This window comes from Nicotiana tabacum, chromosome 12 (assembly GCF_000715075.1).
Source record: "Nicotiana tabacum cultivar K326 chromosome 12, ASM71507v2, whole genome shotgun sequence".
Classification (NCBI taxonomy): domain Eukaryota; kingdom Viridiplantae; phylum Streptophyta; class Magnoliopsida; order Solanales; family Solanaceae; genus Nicotiana; species Nicotiana tabacum.
In genome coordinates, this window is record NC_134091.1 from 19,559,029 (window position 1) to 19,579,012 (window position 19,984).

At 38.4% G+C, this 19,984-nt stretch overlaps 1 protein-coding gene and 1 non-coding gene across 3 annotated transcripts; both read left to right on the forward strand.

Moving 5' to 3' along the window:
* The first annotated feature begins 245 nt into the window (after nucleotides 1-245).
* On the forward strand, nucleotides 246-3,687 carry LOC107824387 (bZIP transcription factor TRAB1-like). Of its 2 annotated transcripts, XM_016651129.2 has the most exons (5): nucleotides 246-370; nucleotides 944-2,114; nucleotides 2,923-2,994; nucleotides 3,071-3,100; nucleotides 3,342-3,687. In XM_016651129.2, the coding sequence occupies exons 2-5, from the start codon at nucleotides 987-989 to the stop codon at nucleotides 3,414-3,416; spliced, it is 1,305 nt and encodes a 434-aa protein (XP_016506615.1). In that variant the 5' UTR covers nucleotides 246-370; nucleotides 944-986; the 3' UTR covers nucleotides 3,417-3,687.
* An 8,445-nt stretch (nucleotides 3,688-12,132) lies between these two features.
* On the forward strand, nucleotides 12,133-12,239 carry LOC142167668 (small nucleolar RNA R71). Its single transcript, XR_012697757.1, has one exon. It is a non-coding gene; the product is annotated as a small nucleolar RNA R71 (small nucleolar RNA).
* Nucleotides 12,240-19,984: the final 7,745 nt, after the last annotated feature.

A 19,984-nucleotide genomic window follows, 5' to 3' on the forward strand; every position in this document is an offset into this window, starting at 1 on the left:
CTTTTGGGCGTGCATCCCTATCCCATCCCACCTATCTGACAAAAACCAAATAAACTCATCTCAACCGTTCATTTCCTTCTACGTGGACGGTTTCTGATCAACCCACCTTTCTTTCCACTATTGGCCTAAAGTCACACCAACCATCTCCTACTCCATTAATAATTGGCCCAAGTTTTATACCTTTGGGCCCCACACGCCCATTAATTTATTATCCGAAACTATATATTTTGGGTTACCGGCCTTTGCTTTATTAAAAAGTCCTAGTGAGACACTTGGCACTTCTAAGAACCACTCGCAGCCAAAGAAGAAAGAAACGTCTAGTAGTCTGCAAGTTTAGAAAGAAAAAAATATATCCAGAAAAACAGAAAAGGTAAACATGAAAACACACTGTTCTTCCCATTTAAAAAATTTCTCAAAAAAAGAAAAGTTTTATTCTTTCTTGTTATTGGTGCTTCCTTAAATATTTTCTATTTATGGATAAGTAGTCATTGATTAGCTTTCTTGGTTTCTTACCTTCAAAGTTTTCAGCTTTCTGGTTTTGAGCTTTGTGATTTTTGACTTGAGTTTGTACATTTGAAGTGGATATTTAAAGTTTATGCTTTTGTTGAATTGGTTGGTGTGGAGTTTGTACTTTGTATTCTGGGGTTATTGGTGTGAACTGAAAGTTCAGTCAACTAAGTGGAAATGAAGTGAATTTCAAGTAGAATTCTGTTTTTAATTATTTTTCTTTTTAGGGGTTGGTGAAGTTTAGGTTCAGTTTCATTTTGTATCTATTTCCAGGTATATTTGCTTTCAGTTTTATTATACACTTGTGAAAAACTGTGTGTATGTAGATATATGTACATTTGTGTGAGGGGTTGAACAGCATCTTAGTGAAAAGGCCTTAGAGGGAAGTGAAATAACTTGTTGATCTGACATAGTTTTTGTGATTCTTGAATAACAGAGTGAGTTTTGAAGTTTGATTGGAGACTATTATTTTTAGTGAAATGGGGAGTAATTTTAATTTCAAGAACTTTGGAAATGAGCCACCTGGTGAGGGTGGGAAGCAGCCGGGGAACTTTCAGTTGCCGCGGCAGCCATCTATCTATTCATTAACGTTCGATGAGTTTTTGAGCACGACGGGAGGGAGCGGAAAGGATTTTGGTTCAATGAATATGGATGAGTTGCTAAAGAATATATGGAATGCTGAGGAAAGTCAAACAATGGGAGGGTCTGGGATTAATGGGCAAGAAGTTGGTGGTGTTCAAAGTGGGCATTTGCAAAGGCAAGGATCTTTGACTTTACCCAGAACACTGAGTCATAAGACTGTTGATGAAGTTTGGAGGGATATGTCAAAGGAATATGGTGGTGGAAAAGATGGAAATAGTGTTGGGGTGCCAACAAATTTGCCTCAGAGGCAACAAACTTTAGGGGAGATAACACTTGAGGAGTTCTTAGTTAGAGCTGGAGTTGTGAGGGAAGATGCACAGTTAGTCGCGAAATCGAATAATGTTGGAGGAATCTTTGCTGATTTGTCCTATGCTGGAAATAATACGGGGCTTGGATTTGGATATCAACATCAACAAACTAATAGGAACACGGGTGAAACTGGTATTCAGGCTGCTAATTTGCCACTGAATGTGAATGGGGTTAGATCAACACAACAACAGCTAAGGGCGCAGCAACTGCAACAACAACAACCACAACCACAGCAACAACAGCCACATCAGCAACCCCTTTTCCCTAAGCAGCCTGCTTTGGCATATGCTGCCCCTATGGCTATACCAAATAGTGGTCAGTTGGGCAGTCCTGGAATGAGGGGAGGAATGGTTGGTATTTCTGATCCGGCGATCAATTCTAATTTCGTCCAAGGTGCTGCTTTAACGGGTGGAGGAATAGGTATGGTTGGTTTAGGAGCCGGAGGTGTTACTGTTGCGACAGCATCTCCAGCTGTTTCATCAGATGGACTTGGGAAGAGCAATGGAGATACACCTTCTGTATCTCCACTTCCCTATGTCTTTAATGGTGGTATAAGAGGCCGAAAATACAGTACTGTGGAGAAGGTTGTTGAAAGGAGGCAGAGGAGAATGATAAAAAATAGAGAGTCAGCTGCCAGATCAAGAGCTAGAAAACAGGTAATATTCTGAATCTCACACATAGGATATACCTTTGGTGTCTGCATGCATTTGTATTTCTAGCTATGTGTATACCAGAAACCAATACATCTGTCCTTAATGTGTATAATCTTAATATTATACGATTTCAGTAGATTTCTCTTCCTGTAAAATTGTAAATTTTTATCTTGATATCTTCAAGATTGTGATTTGAATAGGTCTGATTAGTATGTTCGGAAACATCCGTTGATATACTCTTTCTTAGATGTAGCTGTGTGCTCTAGTTGAGAGGGGAGAAACACCATCCGTTGTGTTATTCAGAAAACTTAATCATACTTCCATCGATCTTCTTATAACTTCCTTAGTTAAGTCCTCATGAACTTTGCTTAACCTGTTTCTCTAACCACATGCTAATATCATTATTTGGTGCATTTAACCACATCCATTTGATGATTAATGATCTGCTTTATTATACTTCGAGGTGCATCTTTTAACTCTAAAAAAGATTGGATATCGTATGCAGCAGAATGGTATTTGAGATGTAATGTGACAAGATTTGAAAGGTTCAAAGATTCGGTTTAATAAAATGTAATGCAACTTGTGCTACACAAAGCAACCAAAATTTGTATGACTAACACTGTTATAAGTTGTAACCTTTAAATAGTTCTGCCTCCTGTGCTTTTGTCTTCCTAAATGTAGAAATGACCAAAAACTAGCACATCGAATTCCTTAAATTTCAAAGGATGCATATGCACTTAACAATTCCTCAATTTTTAATCTGATGAACACTCTTGTGGTCACTGATTACAAATTTTAACTCGTTCTCTAGGCGTATACTATGGAGCTAGAAGCAGAAGTTGCAAAACTAAAAGAAGAAAACGAAGAACTTCAAAAGAAACAGGTGATCTTATATGAAATCACATTGCAACTTTTGTCTGTCTCAATGGTTCACCACTAACTAGATTGTTCTGTTGCAGGAAGAAATGTTGGAAATTCAGAAGAATCAGGTATATAAAGTTGTTCTTCCTCTTTCAAGTCAAACCCCTCGTGCTTTTTTCTTGTCTACGCGATTTTGCCTTAATAAACATAGTCAGATAATTCAGCACACACTGATCGAAATTGTCCAAGTTTTAGCTGTAGAAGCTCAAAGATATTCTACCTCTATGATCACATTGTTTTCTTCTCGAATTGAGTTAGCATAGCCATTTTGGATCTAACAACTGAAGTTACTGCATTATTGTGATACAGGTTATGGAAATGATGAACCTTCAAAAGGGAGCTAAAAGGCGATGCTTAAGACGGACACAGACTGGTCCATGGTAAAGAAAGGGGTTCAGAGATTAGCGATATTAGCCATATTTACAAACTTATAGTAGGTGTCTGTTCATAAAGGAAATATGTGTCAACTGTAGCTCAGAAGAGAAGAGTTGTCTTTTTGCTGTAGCTTTTTCATTCTGTTAATTTCTTAATTCTCCCTTGTTGGGCATCATATGCATAAATTAGAGCCAGAATGTAGAAATACTTAGTTGATAGCAGATACACATGAAAATACATCTATATATTATTAACATATCCTCTTGTAATGTGTTCTGTAGAAGTGACTTGGAATCCAGCGTACTGCTTTGACAGGCTGAAAGTTAACGACTTCAAAGTAATTAAAAAGTGAGAAAGGAATTCAGATGTTGCCCAAACCCAAATGTTTTTCTGCGGGGCGTTTTGGAGTGAAGAGTTTTCTGTGATTGCTAATTTGGACAAGCATCTTTGTGTAGTCTGAACACGACATTTTCAGGAAAAGAGAAAACATAAATTTTGAGGTGAAACTACCATCGACTTAAGAAAAGAATTATTTTTTCAGATAATTTTCAGCAAATCAACTAAAAACTTATGGGGTGGATGTGGGTGTTTGAAACCTCTAGGTTCAAGCGCATTGGTGATCGATGTTGCTTCAAATGCACACGCAAGTATACGTGGTCGTACAAGTAATAAAATAATAAGTCGGATGTCGAACCCATAAAGACTTGTATCAACTACCTACTAAAATCACCAAGATTGTTATTCGGTCAAGCCAAAATCGAGTTCAAGAATGTGATTATACTAAACTATAATTCTAAGTAGTAACTAAATTATCAAGTAGTAAAATTGTGGTGTATTTAGTAGAGACAAATATTTCAGGGTTGTGATCGATTCACCAATCCTATTGTGTTTTAGTTAACTCTCCCTTTCGTACAATTCATTCATGGTTGCTAATTAATCGAACAATTACTCTCATAGCCTTCTCCTGAAGTACTACTCGTCTATTCAAAATAGATCAATGCCTATATTCCTATGGAATCAATTTATCAAGAACGCATTAAGATTACGATATTTAATTAAACACGGTGACTAGGTATATTCCTATCCTAACCACAAATCCGCTCCCCTCCCTAAGAGTTAAGATCATGCTCTCTTCAATTCTTCTCTAATCTAAACATGGTTTTCCCAAGCATAGCATAGATAGTAAATAGGACCTAACTGTTGGCCAGACAATTAAGTAATTAATCACAGAATTGAAGAAATAACCATATATTAGTGAATTGTAATCAAGGTTAATTCAACATAAAACAACAATATTCATGGCTAAATCATAACCCCAGAACTATGGGTTTTAGCCGCTCATATTCGTAGTAACAATTTTCCAAGTATTTTGTATAAACAAATTACAAGGAAAAGATAAAGGGATGAAGAACTCGATGATTTTCTTCTCCAAAAGTTGTCCACGTGATGTTCTTGCCTCCGGTCGCAAAAACTTCTCTAATAATGATGTTTAATGACTATTTATATGTGTAGGGAAGAGACCTAAATGAAATAACCAAGTCCAAAATCAAATAGGAGATAAAATAGGCTTTAAAAATCCGGAACACGCTCGCCACGGGCCTCGGCTCGCGAGGCAAAACGCCTGGTCCATCTCGCCTCAGCCCGTGCGCCGCAAGCTCCTTCTCGCTTTACCCCGTGCGTCGCCAGCTCCACCGCGAGCTAGAAAGCTCGCGTCGCCCAACTGCTTATCTTCATTTCAATGTTCTGATTTCTCATAGAGTTAGTGCTAGTTGCCTAACCTTTCCTTTTCCTTTCTCGTTTTCGTTTCTGTTTCGTTCTTTCAATTCCTTTGCATTGTCTCTTCAATCGTCCTCCATCATAAAGACACTATTTAAGATTAATTCACCGTGCGCTCAAAATTCAGCCTCCAACGTACCTACATATAAAATAAACTCAATTAAGCACAAATATAGTATAGTTTAGCATTAAAGTCCCAAAATATAAAGTAAGTAATGCACTAAAAATATGTAATTATAGTAAAACATCAATACCCCACACTTAAACGTTGCTCGTCCTCGAGCAATCAAACTACACTTTATATAGATACGACATTTTTAAACAATTCTCCTAACTTATCACACCAAGAATCTTTAAAATAGACTAAGCACAAGGGTGTAATATCTTCACCTCAAAATTTGACTCACAAGTACCACGTATTATTCACAACTCACTCACTTACTCTAACATAGAGGTCAATGACATTACATTTCCTTCATGAATCAAGTGCCCTCACACAACAAAAGAGATTAGTTCCACACACAATAAAATTTAAGAACAATTAGGAACTCAAGATAGAAAGAATTCACTCACTCTCAGAAATAATATTGATATGCCACAAAAGATACACCATAGGCTTGCCCATAATATACTACTCTACTAATCGAGCTCATTCAGTTTAGGATCAAGTAGGACTTTAATTGGTTGTAATGTAGGCTGCGGGTCGGGTAGGATACATTTGGATATAATAGTGACTACACCACCCTAAGTACTTTAATACGTACACTTTAACATTTAAACCCCACACTTATGTCAAATCATAACTCCACCTTCACATCAATGTATATTAACTCCATACTTCTTTAAGCACAATTATATCAAGAGTCACCACTATCAAGGAATATTTTTTCACAGCAATTCAACTATTTTTTTTTCCTTTATTTTTTTAATTCAAGTGGCTTTTATTTTATTTTTTCAAAACAATGCACATTTCTCCTTATTTCATTAGTTCCACTCAAAAGCCAAACCAACTACCCACACAATTTAACTTTTACAAAGTTCATAACAATTCAAGTGCTCATGAAAGGTGAAAAGGTTCAAATAGATGGTTAATTCAAATAAATGGGTAAGGCTTGTAATATGATTGCTAAAGAAACATGATTACAGGCTAAAAGGGGTTAGCTACGATACATAACAATTAGGCGGGTAAACTATATATATCTGGCTCAATAAAGAAACGCCTATATCACTTCCAAGACTAGACAACACTACTATTTCGCTTTGCAAATACACGGGGCAAGTTCTAGACATCAAATACAATGCACAGAATAACACACAAATCTCACACATACATGGCACATAAATCACTCACGATTGGACTCATCAAGACACTCTAGTCAAATCAGTTAAGCAAATTTAAGATCATACAATTTAAGATACTTATACAAGAGTCAAAAACTTGAGCCTAAGCGTCACAACCAAAGTACTCACTATTTATATCTCAAGGCATAACAAAGTCAAGAGATATTGTTTCAATTCAATTCATCTCACAGTGGCTCCTACTCCTAAAAAATAAAATTACCTACACCCGATTTAAATAAAATCCTTGAAAAAGAACCGCGTCACAAAGAAAAACCAAGGGGGAATTACTACACTACCTAACAAACGAAAATCTTTTTGTCTTTTTTTCTTAGACTTAAATCCCTCAAGACACCTGTCGAATGCGATCCATCACCGGGAGAAGTCCAATTTTCTACTTTTTTTTCATTTTTTTTCATAGCTACTAAAATACTACACAACTACGAAAACAAAAATAAGAAATTAATATTTTTCTAACATCCTACTACTAATTATCTAGAGAATTCTCCACCCCACACTTAAAAGAGTGCAGTATCCCCAATGCACAAATAAGCAAAACAATAACGAGGGTGGACAAGAAACTTCCTGAAAGGCCAAAGGCCGAAGCAATAGCGGCTCACGGGTACTCAGACGTCCACCAGGCATGGTCCTCTGTGTGGCACCCCACACTTATTTCTCACCATCTAACTCGCTTTTGCACTCTTCCAATGGATTTGCCTCTTATGCTTATAATCCTACAAAACAAAAACAAATACTACAACAATAATAAGAAAATATATAAATAAACGAAATTAGTAAAGATGGGTTGCCTCCCAACAAGCGTCTGATTTAACGTCGTGGCATGACGCAGAGTCTCGATTACTCATCAGCGAGTACAACCTTGGTCTTCTCACAATCAATTATTCCTCCCTAATAATGTTTAACTCTATGTCCATTCACCAAAAAATTCCTTTCACCATTCAAGGCTCGCAGCTCAATTGCACCATAAGGAGTGACTCTCACTACCTCAAACGGGTCTGACTATCTCGATTTTAACTTCCCAGAAAATAGTCTTAGTCTAGAATTGAACAATAATACTTGTTGGCTTGGCTCGAAGCGACACAGTTTGATATGCTTGCCATGCCATCTTTTTGTCTTTTCTTTGTAAGCATTTTCATAAGAGTGCAGTATGAACTCATTCAACTACAAGTGTCTTTTCTCGCCTGCGGCTTCAAGGTCTATATTTAAATTCTTAATGGCTCAATATACTTTGTGTTCAAGTTCAACAGGCAAGTGACATGCCTTCCCATAACTAGCCTATACGGCGACGCCCCAATTGGCGTTTTGTATGCAGTTCCATAACTTTGCAGCCCAATCTTTTCTATTCACACTCACCGTCTTCTCTAAGATTTGCTTTATTTCTCTATTAGACACCTCAACTTGTCCACTTGTTTGTAGATGATATGCCGTCGCAACTCTATGGCGGACTCCATATTTAGCTAGAACGTTATTCAACAATCGATTGCAAAAGTGTGTCCCTTCATCACTAATCAAAGCACGTGGAGTCCCTAATCTCAAAAATATGTTCTTTTTCACAAACGCAGCTACCACCATGACATCATTCATTGGCAATGTGATCGCCTCTACCGATTTTGACATGTAGTCAACTGCTAGCAAAATGTATTTGTTTCCTCTGGACAATGGGAATGGTCCCATAAAATCTATCCCCCGCACATCAAAAATCTCGATCTCCAGGATGTTATTCAAAGTAATCTCATGTCTCTTTGTGATTGTTCTTGTTCTCTTACACTGGTCACACTTCTTAACAAATGCATGGGAATCCTTGAATAATGTTGGCCAAAATAAACCGGATTGTAATACCTTTGCAGTTGTTCTATCGTCTCCATGATGGCCCTCATAGGGTGATGCATGAAAATCATACAACACTAGTTCAACCTCCTATTCAAGTATGCATCTCCTCATCATTTGGTCAGCACACTGCTTGTACAAATATGGCTCATCCAAATAGTAGAAGTTCACATCATGTAGAAACCTCTTTCTAGCTTCATATTCAATTTCAGGAGGAAGTACCTCGCTCACCAGATAATTCACATAGTCCGCGTACCATGGGGAAGGGTCTTGGGTGATAGCAAAAAGTTGCTCATTAGGAAATATTTCTTTAATTTGCCCATCCTCCTCCACGTGGTTGTGATTTTCCAGCCTTGATAGATGGTCAGCTACTTGGTTCTCTGTGCCCTTTCGATCTCGTATTTCCACATCAAATTCCTAGAACAATAAAACCCAGCGCATCAATCTAGCCTTAGATTCCTTCTTTGTAAATAGATACATGATTGTTGCATGATCGGTATGGACTATGACTTTTGTTCTCACCAAGTATGCCCGAAATTTCTCAAAGGCTCATACCACAGCTAACAACTCCTTTTCAGTGGTAGTGTAATTCAGCTGCGCATCATCAAGAGTCTTACTCGCATAGTAGATGGAATAAAATATTTTGTCCTTCCTCTGGCCTAACACTGCCTCAATAACATGGTCACTTGCATCACACATAAGCTCAAATGGTAAGGACCAATCCGATGCGGCAATAATGGGGGCAACCACCAGCTTCATTTTGAGCTCATCGAATGCTTTCAGGCAGGCGTCGTCAAAATTAAAAGTCACATCTTTTTCAAGCAACCTGCACAAAGGAGTAGCAATTTTAGAAAAAATTTTAATAAAGCGTCGATAGAATTCTGTGTGTCCCAAGAAACTCCGGACACCCTTCACAGAAATGGGTGGGGGTAATTTTTTAATTGCCTCCACCTTCTCCTTATCAACTTCAATGCCGCTCCTAGACACTCTGTGACCCAACACGATGCTTACTGCACCATAAAATGGAACTTTTCCCAATTCAATACCAGATTTGTTTCTTCACAACGGGCTAACACCTTGCTCAAATTCTTCAAACAATCATCATAAGAAGACCCGAAGACCGAAAAATCATCCATAAAAACTTTCACAAATATTTCCACCATATCGATGAAAATAGCCATCATGCATCTCTGGAAAGTAGCTGGTGTATTACAAATACCAAACGGCATTCGCTTGAAAGCGAAAGTGCTATAAGGACAAGTAAAAGCGGTCTTCTCCTGATCCTCTGGGCATATGACAATCTGGTTGTATCTGAATAACCATCAAGGAAGCAATAATAATCATGCCCCGCCAATCTGTCCAATATTTGGTCAATGAATGGAAGCGGGAAGTGGTCCTTGCGGGTTGCTTTGTTGAGCTTTCTGTAATCAATGCAAACTCTCCACCCCGTCACAGTGCGAGTAGGAATTAGCTCATTTTTTTCATTCTCAACCACGGTCATCCCTCCCCTTTTAGGAACACATTGAACTAGGCTAACCCAATTGCTGTCAGATATAGGAAAAATGATACTTGCATCGAGCCACTTAATTACTTCCTTTTTCATGACTTCCATCATGATAGGATTCAATCTCCTCTGCTGCTCAACACTGGGTCGGTGTCCATCTTCCAGAAAAATGTTATGCATGCAAAATGATGGACTGATTCCTTTGATGTCAGCAATTGTCCACCCTATAGCCTTTTTATGCTCGCGAAGTATTCTGAGTAATTTTTCTTCTTGTACATTAGTCAGGCTGGACGAGATAATTACTGGCAATGTTTCAGAGTTCCCCAAATAAGCATAGCGCAAATGTGCTGGCAGGGGCTTTAATTCTAGCTTTAGAGCTTCCTCAATAGATGGCTTAGGAAGGGTCAGAGTAAGAGGCCTGCCCAACTCCTCAAACTTCCCAAACCCATGGACATAATTGCATGATTTATCAAGTACTTGTTCAATTTCACCCATCATCTTATCTTCAATGTCTTCTTCATTCCCAATCAAAGCTCGTTCAAGAGGATCTATAGGGCTCATATAAGGCACCAATGACGTAGCACTGCTTTCTACTACAAAAATCATGGATAGCTCTTCATAGTGGGCTGGCAATCTGAGTGCTTTGTACATATTAAATACCTCTACTTGATCACCTACTCTCATCGTCATCTTTCATTTGCATACATCAATAATAGATCGGCCCATGGCCAAGAATGGAAGCCCCAAAATAAATGGGACTTCCTGATCAGGCTCGTAGTCTAAAATAATAAAATCAGCAGGGAATATGAAAGAACCCAATTGAACTAACACATCTTCAATCACTCCTTCCGGATGAGCAAGGGAGCGATCACTCCTTCCGGATGAGCAAGGGAGTGATCATCCAACTGTAAGATTACTGTTGTTGGGCGCGGATCACCCAAACCCAACTGTCTGAACACAGATAGCGGCATCAGATTGATGCTCGCTCTAAGATCACACAAAGCTCACCCGACTGCATGTTTACCAATCAAGATTTTGATAGAGAAACTACATTGATCCTTCAATTTCTAAGGTAGCTTGCTTTGGATTCTAGAGCTACATTCCTCAGTGAGTGCCACAGTCTCGAATTCAGTCAGTCTCCTTTTATTTTTCACTGTCCTTGATGTATTTTGCATATTTGGGCACTTCTTGCAGGATGTCTACCAATGGAATATTTATTTGCACATGCTTCAAAATATCAAAAAAAAAAAAATATACGTGGCATTATCCTTCACTTTCTGCAATCTTTGAGGGAACAGAGGTGGTGGCCTCACAACTAATGGTGGGAGTTACTTAGCCACCGCCTCTTCAGCTGGCTTCTCAGACTCCTTTGATTTTTCTGATTCTGACTCTATAGTTGTCGGTTTCTCATTAAAGGTCACTTGTTTTCTCTTTTTCGACTGGACTTCTTCTAATTGTCTCATATTCCTCAATGAGACATCATTAAAATATGCCTTAGGATTAGCCTCAGTGTCACTTGGAAGAGCTCCAACTGGTCGGGTATTTTGGGCACTGGCAAGTTATCCCATTTGGCGTTCCAAATTTCTCATGACTGCGGCTTGGCCGTGCTAGTCAACCATCACTTTCTTTATCATCTTTGCGGTGTGGGCTTGCTGGTCAGCCATCAATTTCTTCATCATTTCCTCAATGTGATTTGTTGAGTTTGCTTGTTGTTCAGCCTGAGGTGGTCTATATTGTTGTTGAGGTGCTTGTGGTCGGTATCGATTTTGAGCACCTTGATTTCCACCCCAAGAGAAGTTTGGATGGTTCCTCCAGTTGGGATTGTAAGTATTCCCATATTGGTTTGTCTGGCCCCTATTTGCATTACCCACAAAGCAGACAGACTCTAGATTAACTAGGCATAAGTCAATCGTATGACCCTCTCCACATACTTCACAAAATAATTGAACATGTTACACTAGTTGAACTTGTTGCTTGTTAATACCCAAGGTCATCTGATTGACTTGGTTGGTCAGTATAGAAATCTGCACTGATAATGCCGAGACGACATCTAATTCGAGAACCCCTGCAGAATTTTGCACCGTGTGTCTGCCCATTTCTCCTTGCCAATTCGGATTGCTTTTGAAAAATTTGTTCAATAATGCATATATCTCGTCAAAGCTTTTCTCCAACACTTGACCTTCAGCTGCAGCATCTACCATAATTTTTGTCTCAGGATGTAGCCCCTCTATGAAAGTGTGAGCTAACACTTCGTTGGTCTGGTTATGATGAGGACAGTCTCTGAGCAGCCCTTTGAACCTCTCCCAAACTGAGTATAAAGACTCCCTCGTTTTCTGTTTGAAGGCGACTATCTCACTTCTGATCTTTGCAGTTTTGCCTGAAGGGAAGAACCTTGCTAAAAATTTCCTTGTCAGATCATTCCATGATGTAATTGAATTAGCCGGTTCTGCCTTCAGCCATCGCTTTGCTTTGCCCAACAGAGAGAATGGGAAAAGTGTGAGCCTCACATAGTCTGGAGTGACTCCGTTAGTGATATAAGTATCACTAATCTCCAAGAAATTCAGGATATGTTGTTGTGGATCCTCGTGTGGAAGACCCATAAACTGCCCATTCACATGAAGTAGCTGGATCATACTCTGTTTTAGCTCAAAGTGTCCGGTGATCCTGGGCATCACAATGCTGGAAGTGACATTAGCAATGTTGGGCATTGCCACCTCCTCAACAGCCATATGTTGCTCCTCTTCCATGTTCACAGGAAATTGAACAAGTGCCTGAAGATTATTTATATCCTTTGCTTCCCTCAACCTCCTATGAAATGTTCTCTCGGGTTCGGGGTCAAAGCCTTGAAGTCTGTCCTGGCTTCTGACCCTACGCATTCAATCAAAGTTCCTGAAATCAGAGCAACAATCAAGTAAAGTTAGACTTGACGAAATAAACAATTAAGCAAAAACTAGAAAGTAGTCGATATTCAAGTCCCCGACAACGGCGCCAAAAACTTGTTGCTCCCAAACGCACATGCAAGTATATGTGGTCGTATAAGTAATAAAATGATAAGTCGAGTGTCGAACCTATAGAGACTTGTATCAAGTACCCACTAAAATCACCAAGATTGTTATTCAGTCAAGTCAAAATCGAGTTCAAGAATGTGATTATACTAAGCTATAATTCTAAGTAGTAACTAAATTATCAAGTAGTAAAATAATTATGGTGTATTTAGTAGAGACAAATATTTCAGAGTTGTGATCGATTTACCAATCCTATTGTGTTCTAGTTAACTCTCTCTTTCCTACAATTCACTCATGGTTGTTAATTAATCGAACAATTACTCTCATAGCCTTTTCCAAAGTACTACTCGTCTATTCAAAATAGATCAACGCCTATATTCCTATGGAATCAATCTATCAAGAAGCATTAAGATTACGATATTTAATTAAGCACGGTGACTAGGTATATTCCTATCCTAACCATAAATCCGCCCCCTCTCCCCCTCAAAGTTAAGATCGTGCTCGTGCTCTCTTCAATTCTACTCTAATCTAAACATGGCTTTCCCAAGAATAGCATAGATAGTTAATAGGACCTAACTGATGACCACACAATTAAGCAATTAATCACAGAATTGAAGAAACAATCATATATTAGTGAATTATAATCAAGGTTAAGTCAACGTAAAACAATAATATTCATGGCTAAATTACAACCCCAGAACTATAGATTTTAGCCACTCATGTTCGTAGTAACAATTTTTCAAGTATTTTGTATAAACAAATTACAAGGAAAAGATAAAGGGATGAAGAACTCGATGATTTTCTCCTCCAAAAGTTGTCCACGTGATGTTCTTGCCTCCGGTCGCAAAAACTCCTCTAAGAATAGTGTTTAATGAATATTTATATGTGTAGGGAAGAGACCTAAATGAAATAACTAAGTCCAAAATCAAATAGGAGACGAAATAGGCTTTAAAAATTCGGAACACGCTCGTCACGGGCCTCGCCTCGCGGGGCAAAACGCCTGATCCATCTCGCCTCAGCCCCTGCGCCGTAAGCTCTGTAGCAAGCTCCTTCTCGCTTTACCCGTGCGTCGCCAGCTCCACCGCGAGCTAGAAAGCTCGCGTCGCCCAACTGCTTATCTTCATTTCAATGTTCTGATTTCTCATAGAGTTGGTGCTCGTTGCCTAACTTTTCCTTTTCCTTTCTCTCTTTCGTTTCTTTCAATTCCTTTGCATTGTCTCTTCAATCATTGAATAATTTTCCTCCTCCATCATAAAGATACTATTTAAGATTAATTTACCATGTGATCAAAATTCGTCTTCGTACCTACACATAAAATAAATTCAATTAAGCACAAATATAGTATAGTTTAGCATTAAAGCCTCAAAATATAAGGTAAGTAATGCACTAAAAATATGGAATTATAGTCAAACATCAATCGCACGAACATAAAATATTACTATACTCCATGCGTTTCAATTTAAATGATGTAGTTTGACTTGACACAAAGTTAAAGAGAAAAAAAAAGACTTTTGCAACATCTAGTGCTAAAGCTAGGGGGAAAATCTTAGTAGGCCATAATATTTATGTGGCTATAAAAATTTCTCATTAATGATAAAGTAAGTAGAATGAAAAGCTTAAAGTTAAATTATTTTTAAATATAAAAATGTGTCATTCATTTTGGAACGAACTAATAAGGAAAGTATATCATCTAAATTAAAACAGATGGAGTAAATGAGTAATTGTTAATCTATATGCGTAATTTAAGATCAATTGCCATCGCAATTTGAGAAAGTTGCTTGAGTTGAAGATAACTTCATGATTTTAGAGCCCGTTTGGACATAAAATTTGATGGAAGATTTTTTCAAAAAAAATTTACTTTTTTTCGAAATCAGCGTTTGTTCATAAAATTTTCAATTTTCATTTGAAGATGCATTTTGGAATTTTTCGAAAATTTGAAAAACTGCAAAAAGCTGTTTTTCAAAATTTTCACTCAAATCACTCACAAAACTTCAAAAACAACCCAAACTAAAATTTATGTCCAAACACAACTCTAAATTTCAAATATCATTTTTCACTTGAAAAATAATTTCACCATTTTTCCGAATTTTACAATTCTTATGTCCAAACGCCCACTTAGTCTGAATCGTGGAAGTTAAATGGCTTTGCTAGTTAGCTTATAATGTCAGGCCCTCATATCGTACGAGTGCAATGAGCTGAAAATAATCTCGTTTTTATTTTTATTTCTATTTCTAAGGGTGGTCTAATATAGAGTTTTGATATTTAGATACTTCAAGGGAATGTTTCTCATTTCAATTTCTTCCTTTCTGGCATATTTCGTGGTAATAGCCACATTTCAATCTTTTTATCTTTTTGTTTCCTACACAATGAGTAGGTTTTAAATATATTTTTCCAACACTACAATGTGCCCCAATAAGATAGTTGGTATTACAATTTTACATAGTATTTAAACAATACCCTCGCCGCTGATAGGTTAAGCGACGTGCACAAACAGAGGATCCGCATTAACACCAATGAGTTGCCTTTCGCTTCAATCTAGCCTTTTTTATTATGTCTGCACCGGTCTTTTAAAAGGCTTTTATGGGACTCGCCTCGGGGCTTGTCCCGGGGCGGGACATTATCAAAACGTCTTGAGACTCATGTGTGAAATTTAGTTCTGTGAGATTTATGCACCCAAGTCGCCAAGCCTCCGACGTGCGCCCTAAACACGCCTAACGCTCAACGCTCGGGACTTACTCAAAATTTCATATGCAAATCTTGTGTTGAATTCACAAATTTGCACTATTAACTCTCAAAAATCTTTAACAAATGAATGATTAAAGTTCTTTTTATCTATAGAAACTAGTTAATTTATCCACGCTTCGCATGGTCCAAACCTTTCCATAATATCAACTCGTAAATTTATTTTGTTTAAATCTTAAAAGTAAAAAAGATCATCATTTTCTAGTAATTCGTTCACTAACTGCCAAAACAGAACTGTAAAAATTGGAAAATATCATGTATCAGATTAAACATTAAATAGCCTATCACCAAAAAAAGGGGGAAAAAGAAAGGTTGATCGCGTCCAACTATGCCTTATAAAAGGACTAAGCGGTCGTTACAAATATAATCTGGTTTACAAGTCCGGAGTCGAATCCCACAGGGAATTAACGTACTAATTACAACTTTTAGTTCAGCAAGAATCCAAATAATCAACTTCCAACAAGATTGAATAATGACTTGAGTGTTTACTAACAATTAACAAGGTAATTAAAAACTATAATTTTATTACTAACAAAGCAACTGTTGCAGACAAGATTAGGAAGATCTAGAGTTACGATTTTCCCTCTTATCGGAATTCTCCCTGCTACGTCTGCTACAAATTCGCCTAGATACTCGCTACCGATCGTGAGCACTGTAGGTGTCGTAATTCTCTTCCGAGCAAATACAATAATTTACTAAACGTATTCTTCCGAACTACACTAGCTAGCACTCGTTTACCACTCACTACAATCGCACCAAGGTTTTGTTATTCTTAAACCCACCTTTAAACCCTCTGTATTGATCCCTCATATCCGTTAGGAGTACCATTTTTCCAAGTAATACACACTAAATAGGTATAGCCGATTGAGAGCCCTTCAATCAACCACAATAATCACGTAGTTGAACACGTAGGGAAAATTCAATAGCAAATTTATATTAAATGCAATAAAGATTCATCCTCCAAGAGGTTCCATCAAACCCCAGAATAAAGAGTTTAGCTACTCATAATTGTTTTAACAATCACAACATAAGAATTCATCATCAACGATAAAAAAATGAAGAAAGAAAGATAAAAACTAGTTTCTCAATCTTCCGTCTTGCTCATTGCCTGTTCTTGCTTTCCAAACTCTCCTAAAAACCAAGATACCCTCTTTTTGGGCGAGCTGGGCTTCATATAGATCAAGGACAGTCGCCTCTGAAATTATAATTTTAGCCCTGGACTATTTTTTCTCGGAAGGACGTGCGTGGCTGCGCACCTTGGCAGGTGATCGCGCATCTCGCCACGCACTTTGGCCAGTTTCTGCCTGACTTGCACGGCCCAGTGCGCGGTCAGTGCGCGGCCGCGCACCTGGGCGATTTTCTGCACTCTTCTTTGTTCTTCTTTTTAAATGCGTTAACCTTCTTCGATCCTCGAACAAACTCCCAATTTACTTCATAAGCCTTTACTTAGCCTTCAACGCTCCATATTATCTCAAAACACTCCTTAACCTCATTGTAGCCCGGAATTGCTCCTGCAAAGCATAAACTCAATCAGAGCAATTTACTATCATTCAGCGCTCAAACATCAGTGAAGTGAAGCCAATTTAAAGTGCAAATAGTGGCCAAACTACATAGTTATAGCCTACAATCAATAGCCCACACCTAAACCATTGCTCGTCCCCGAGCAAACAAATCACACTTTACATAGACATAACCTCACTAAGCGACTTTCTTAGCTCATCATACCAAGAATATTTCAAATAGAACAAGCATAGTAGTGTAACATATCCACCTCAAGAATTGACTCACAAGCATCGCGCATTATTCACAACTTACTCACTTACTCTAACACAGAGGCCAAGAATTACCTTTTCTTCATGAATCAAGTGCCCTCCCATAACATAAGAGAATCGTTCCACAATTAATAAAATTCATGAACAATTAGGAACTTCAAGATAGACAGAATTCACTCACACTCAGAAACGACATTCATGTGCCACAAAAGATGCACCATAGGCTTGCCCGTAGTGTACTACTCTACTAATTGAGTGCATTCAGTCAAGGATCAAGTAGGACTTTTAACTGGTTGTAATGTAGGCTGCGGGACGGGTAGGATACATTTAGATATAAGAGTGACTACACCTCCCTAAGCACTTTAATACATACTCTTTAGCAGTCGGAACCCCACACTTATGTCAAATCATACTCCGTCTTCAAATCAATATACATTAACTCCCAATTATTTAAGTACAATTACATCAAGATTCACCACTTATCAGGGAATATTTTTTATTTTATTTTTTTCAGCAATAGAACTATTTTGTTTTCTTTTCTTTCTTTTTCAATTCAAGTGGCTCTTACTTTTTTTTTAAAACAGTGCACATTTCTCCTTATTTCATTAGTTCCACTCAAAAGCCAAACCAACTACCCCACACTTTAACTTTTATAAAGTTCATAACAATTTAAGTGCTCATGAGAGGTTAAAAGGTTCAAATAGATGGTTAATTCAAACAAAGGGGTAAGGCTTGTAATGTGATTGCCAAATAAACATGATTACATGCTCAAAGGGTTTAAATACGATACATAACAATTTGGTGGGTAAAATATACATATCTGGCTCAACAAAAAAATGCTTATATCACTTCCAAGACTGAACAAAACTACTATTTCTCTTTGCAAACAAACGGGGCAAGTTCTAGACATCAAATGCAATACACATAATACAACAAACCTCACGCACACATGGCACATGACTCACTCCAGATTGGATCATCAAAACACTCTAGTCAAAGCACTTAATCCAAGTTAAGAACATACAATTTAAGGCACATGTACAAGAGTCAACAACTGAGCCTAAGCGTCACACTACCACATTCGCTATTCTCAAGGCATAGCGAAGTTGAGAAACCCTTTTTTCATTTTAGCCCATAGCCCATGGGTTCCTACTTCTAAAAAAAATAAAACTAACTACACCCGGTTCAAACGAAACCCTTGGAAAAGAACCGCGGCCCAAAGAAAAACCAAGGGGGAATTGATACACTACCAACAAAAGAAAACCTTTTTATCTTTTTTTTTCCTAGACTTTAATCCCTCAAGAAACCCGTCGAATGATATCCATCGTCGAGAAAAGTCGAAACTTTTGAAATTTTTACTCTTTTTTTTTAAATTTAACTAACTAAAGAAACTAACACTAATCTATATTACTATATATATACAATATAAATACAAGATATCCCCCCACCCCCACACTTTAAATGGCAGCATGTCCACATGTCACACAAAGAAAAAATGCAAGGTAAAGGACTTCGTTGAAAGAGTCGGTCCTGGTCGGAGACAGTGCCGGGGTCGAGATGGCCAGCCCTGCCAAGTGCACGTAGCCATGCCATGACCCTCCTCTCAGATTTTTTATTTTGGGTAGCAAGGGCATCCACTCTAGCTCCCACCTCCGTGACAGATGTACGCAACCCTGCCATTTCCTGCTCTAAGGCCATCATTCTCGTGTCCCATCTAACAACCGATGTTCCCTCAGCAACCTGCTCGTGCGGGGGCGAAGCAGCCATAGCCTCATCTTGCCCTTCATTACCCTCATTTGGAGCATCAGACTCATCGTTATTTGCCTCAATGGGTGCAGCAGGGTCCTTCCTAATTACCACTTTATCAGCCCGGAACTTCTGTTCTTTTTTTACTTTCCAATCCAAGTTCTTGTTTTCTGGTACACGTGTCGCACGGCATAATCTAGTGATTAAGGAAGGAAAGAAGAACTCATACCTCTGCACTGGACAACGAATGAATATTTCATCATGAATAACCTTAGCCACATCAAAATCGTGGCCATTGATAAAGCACCATATCAGTGCAACCCGGGGACCATTCACTTGAGTGGTGTTAGAAGAAGGCAGCAGGCGGCTATTGATGATATAGAGCCAACACTTCCCTTCAAAGGTGAGTGATGCCGAATGAAACTTTCGCCCCTGCTTAATCCACACTACATCCTTGTTGGGCACACATATTATTCTAAAGAACAAATTCCACGAGGTTGGTTCTCTGCTATAGGTGTCATAATAGTCCTCTTCTTCAAGATTTATCCCAAACACTGGCAACTGGTAAACCCTCCCAATGGCCTCGATGGATGCATCCATACTCTTCTATCGTACCGTGCAGACATGGTTCACATGTTCCGGACAATTTGGGTAAAACTCTCGCACAATCATTAAATTAGCTTCATCAGGTTCTTCAAAGAATATACCAGCCCGCGCCGAACCAATTCACGATACATATTGGGACAGTCATTTTGGAGGGACCCCATATCAATTCCCCTCTCCAGTATGGGTTTCTTGGGAGCCTTATGACCAAAACGTTCCTGGGTCGCGCTTGATACGAACTTG

Coding starts and splice junctions, on each gene's coding strand:
- LOC107824387 (XM_016651129.2), top strand. CDS start 987: ATGGGGAGTAATTTTAATTTCAAGAACTTTGGAAATGAGCCACCTGGT. Junction 2,995..3,070: donor AAGAACTTCAAAAGAAACAG/GTGATCTTATAT, acceptor GTTCTGTTGCAG/GAAGAAATGTTGGAAATTCA. Junction 3,101..3,341: donor TGGAAATTCAGAAGAATCAG/GTATATAAAGTT, acceptor ATTGTGATACAG/GTTATGGAAATGATGAACCT.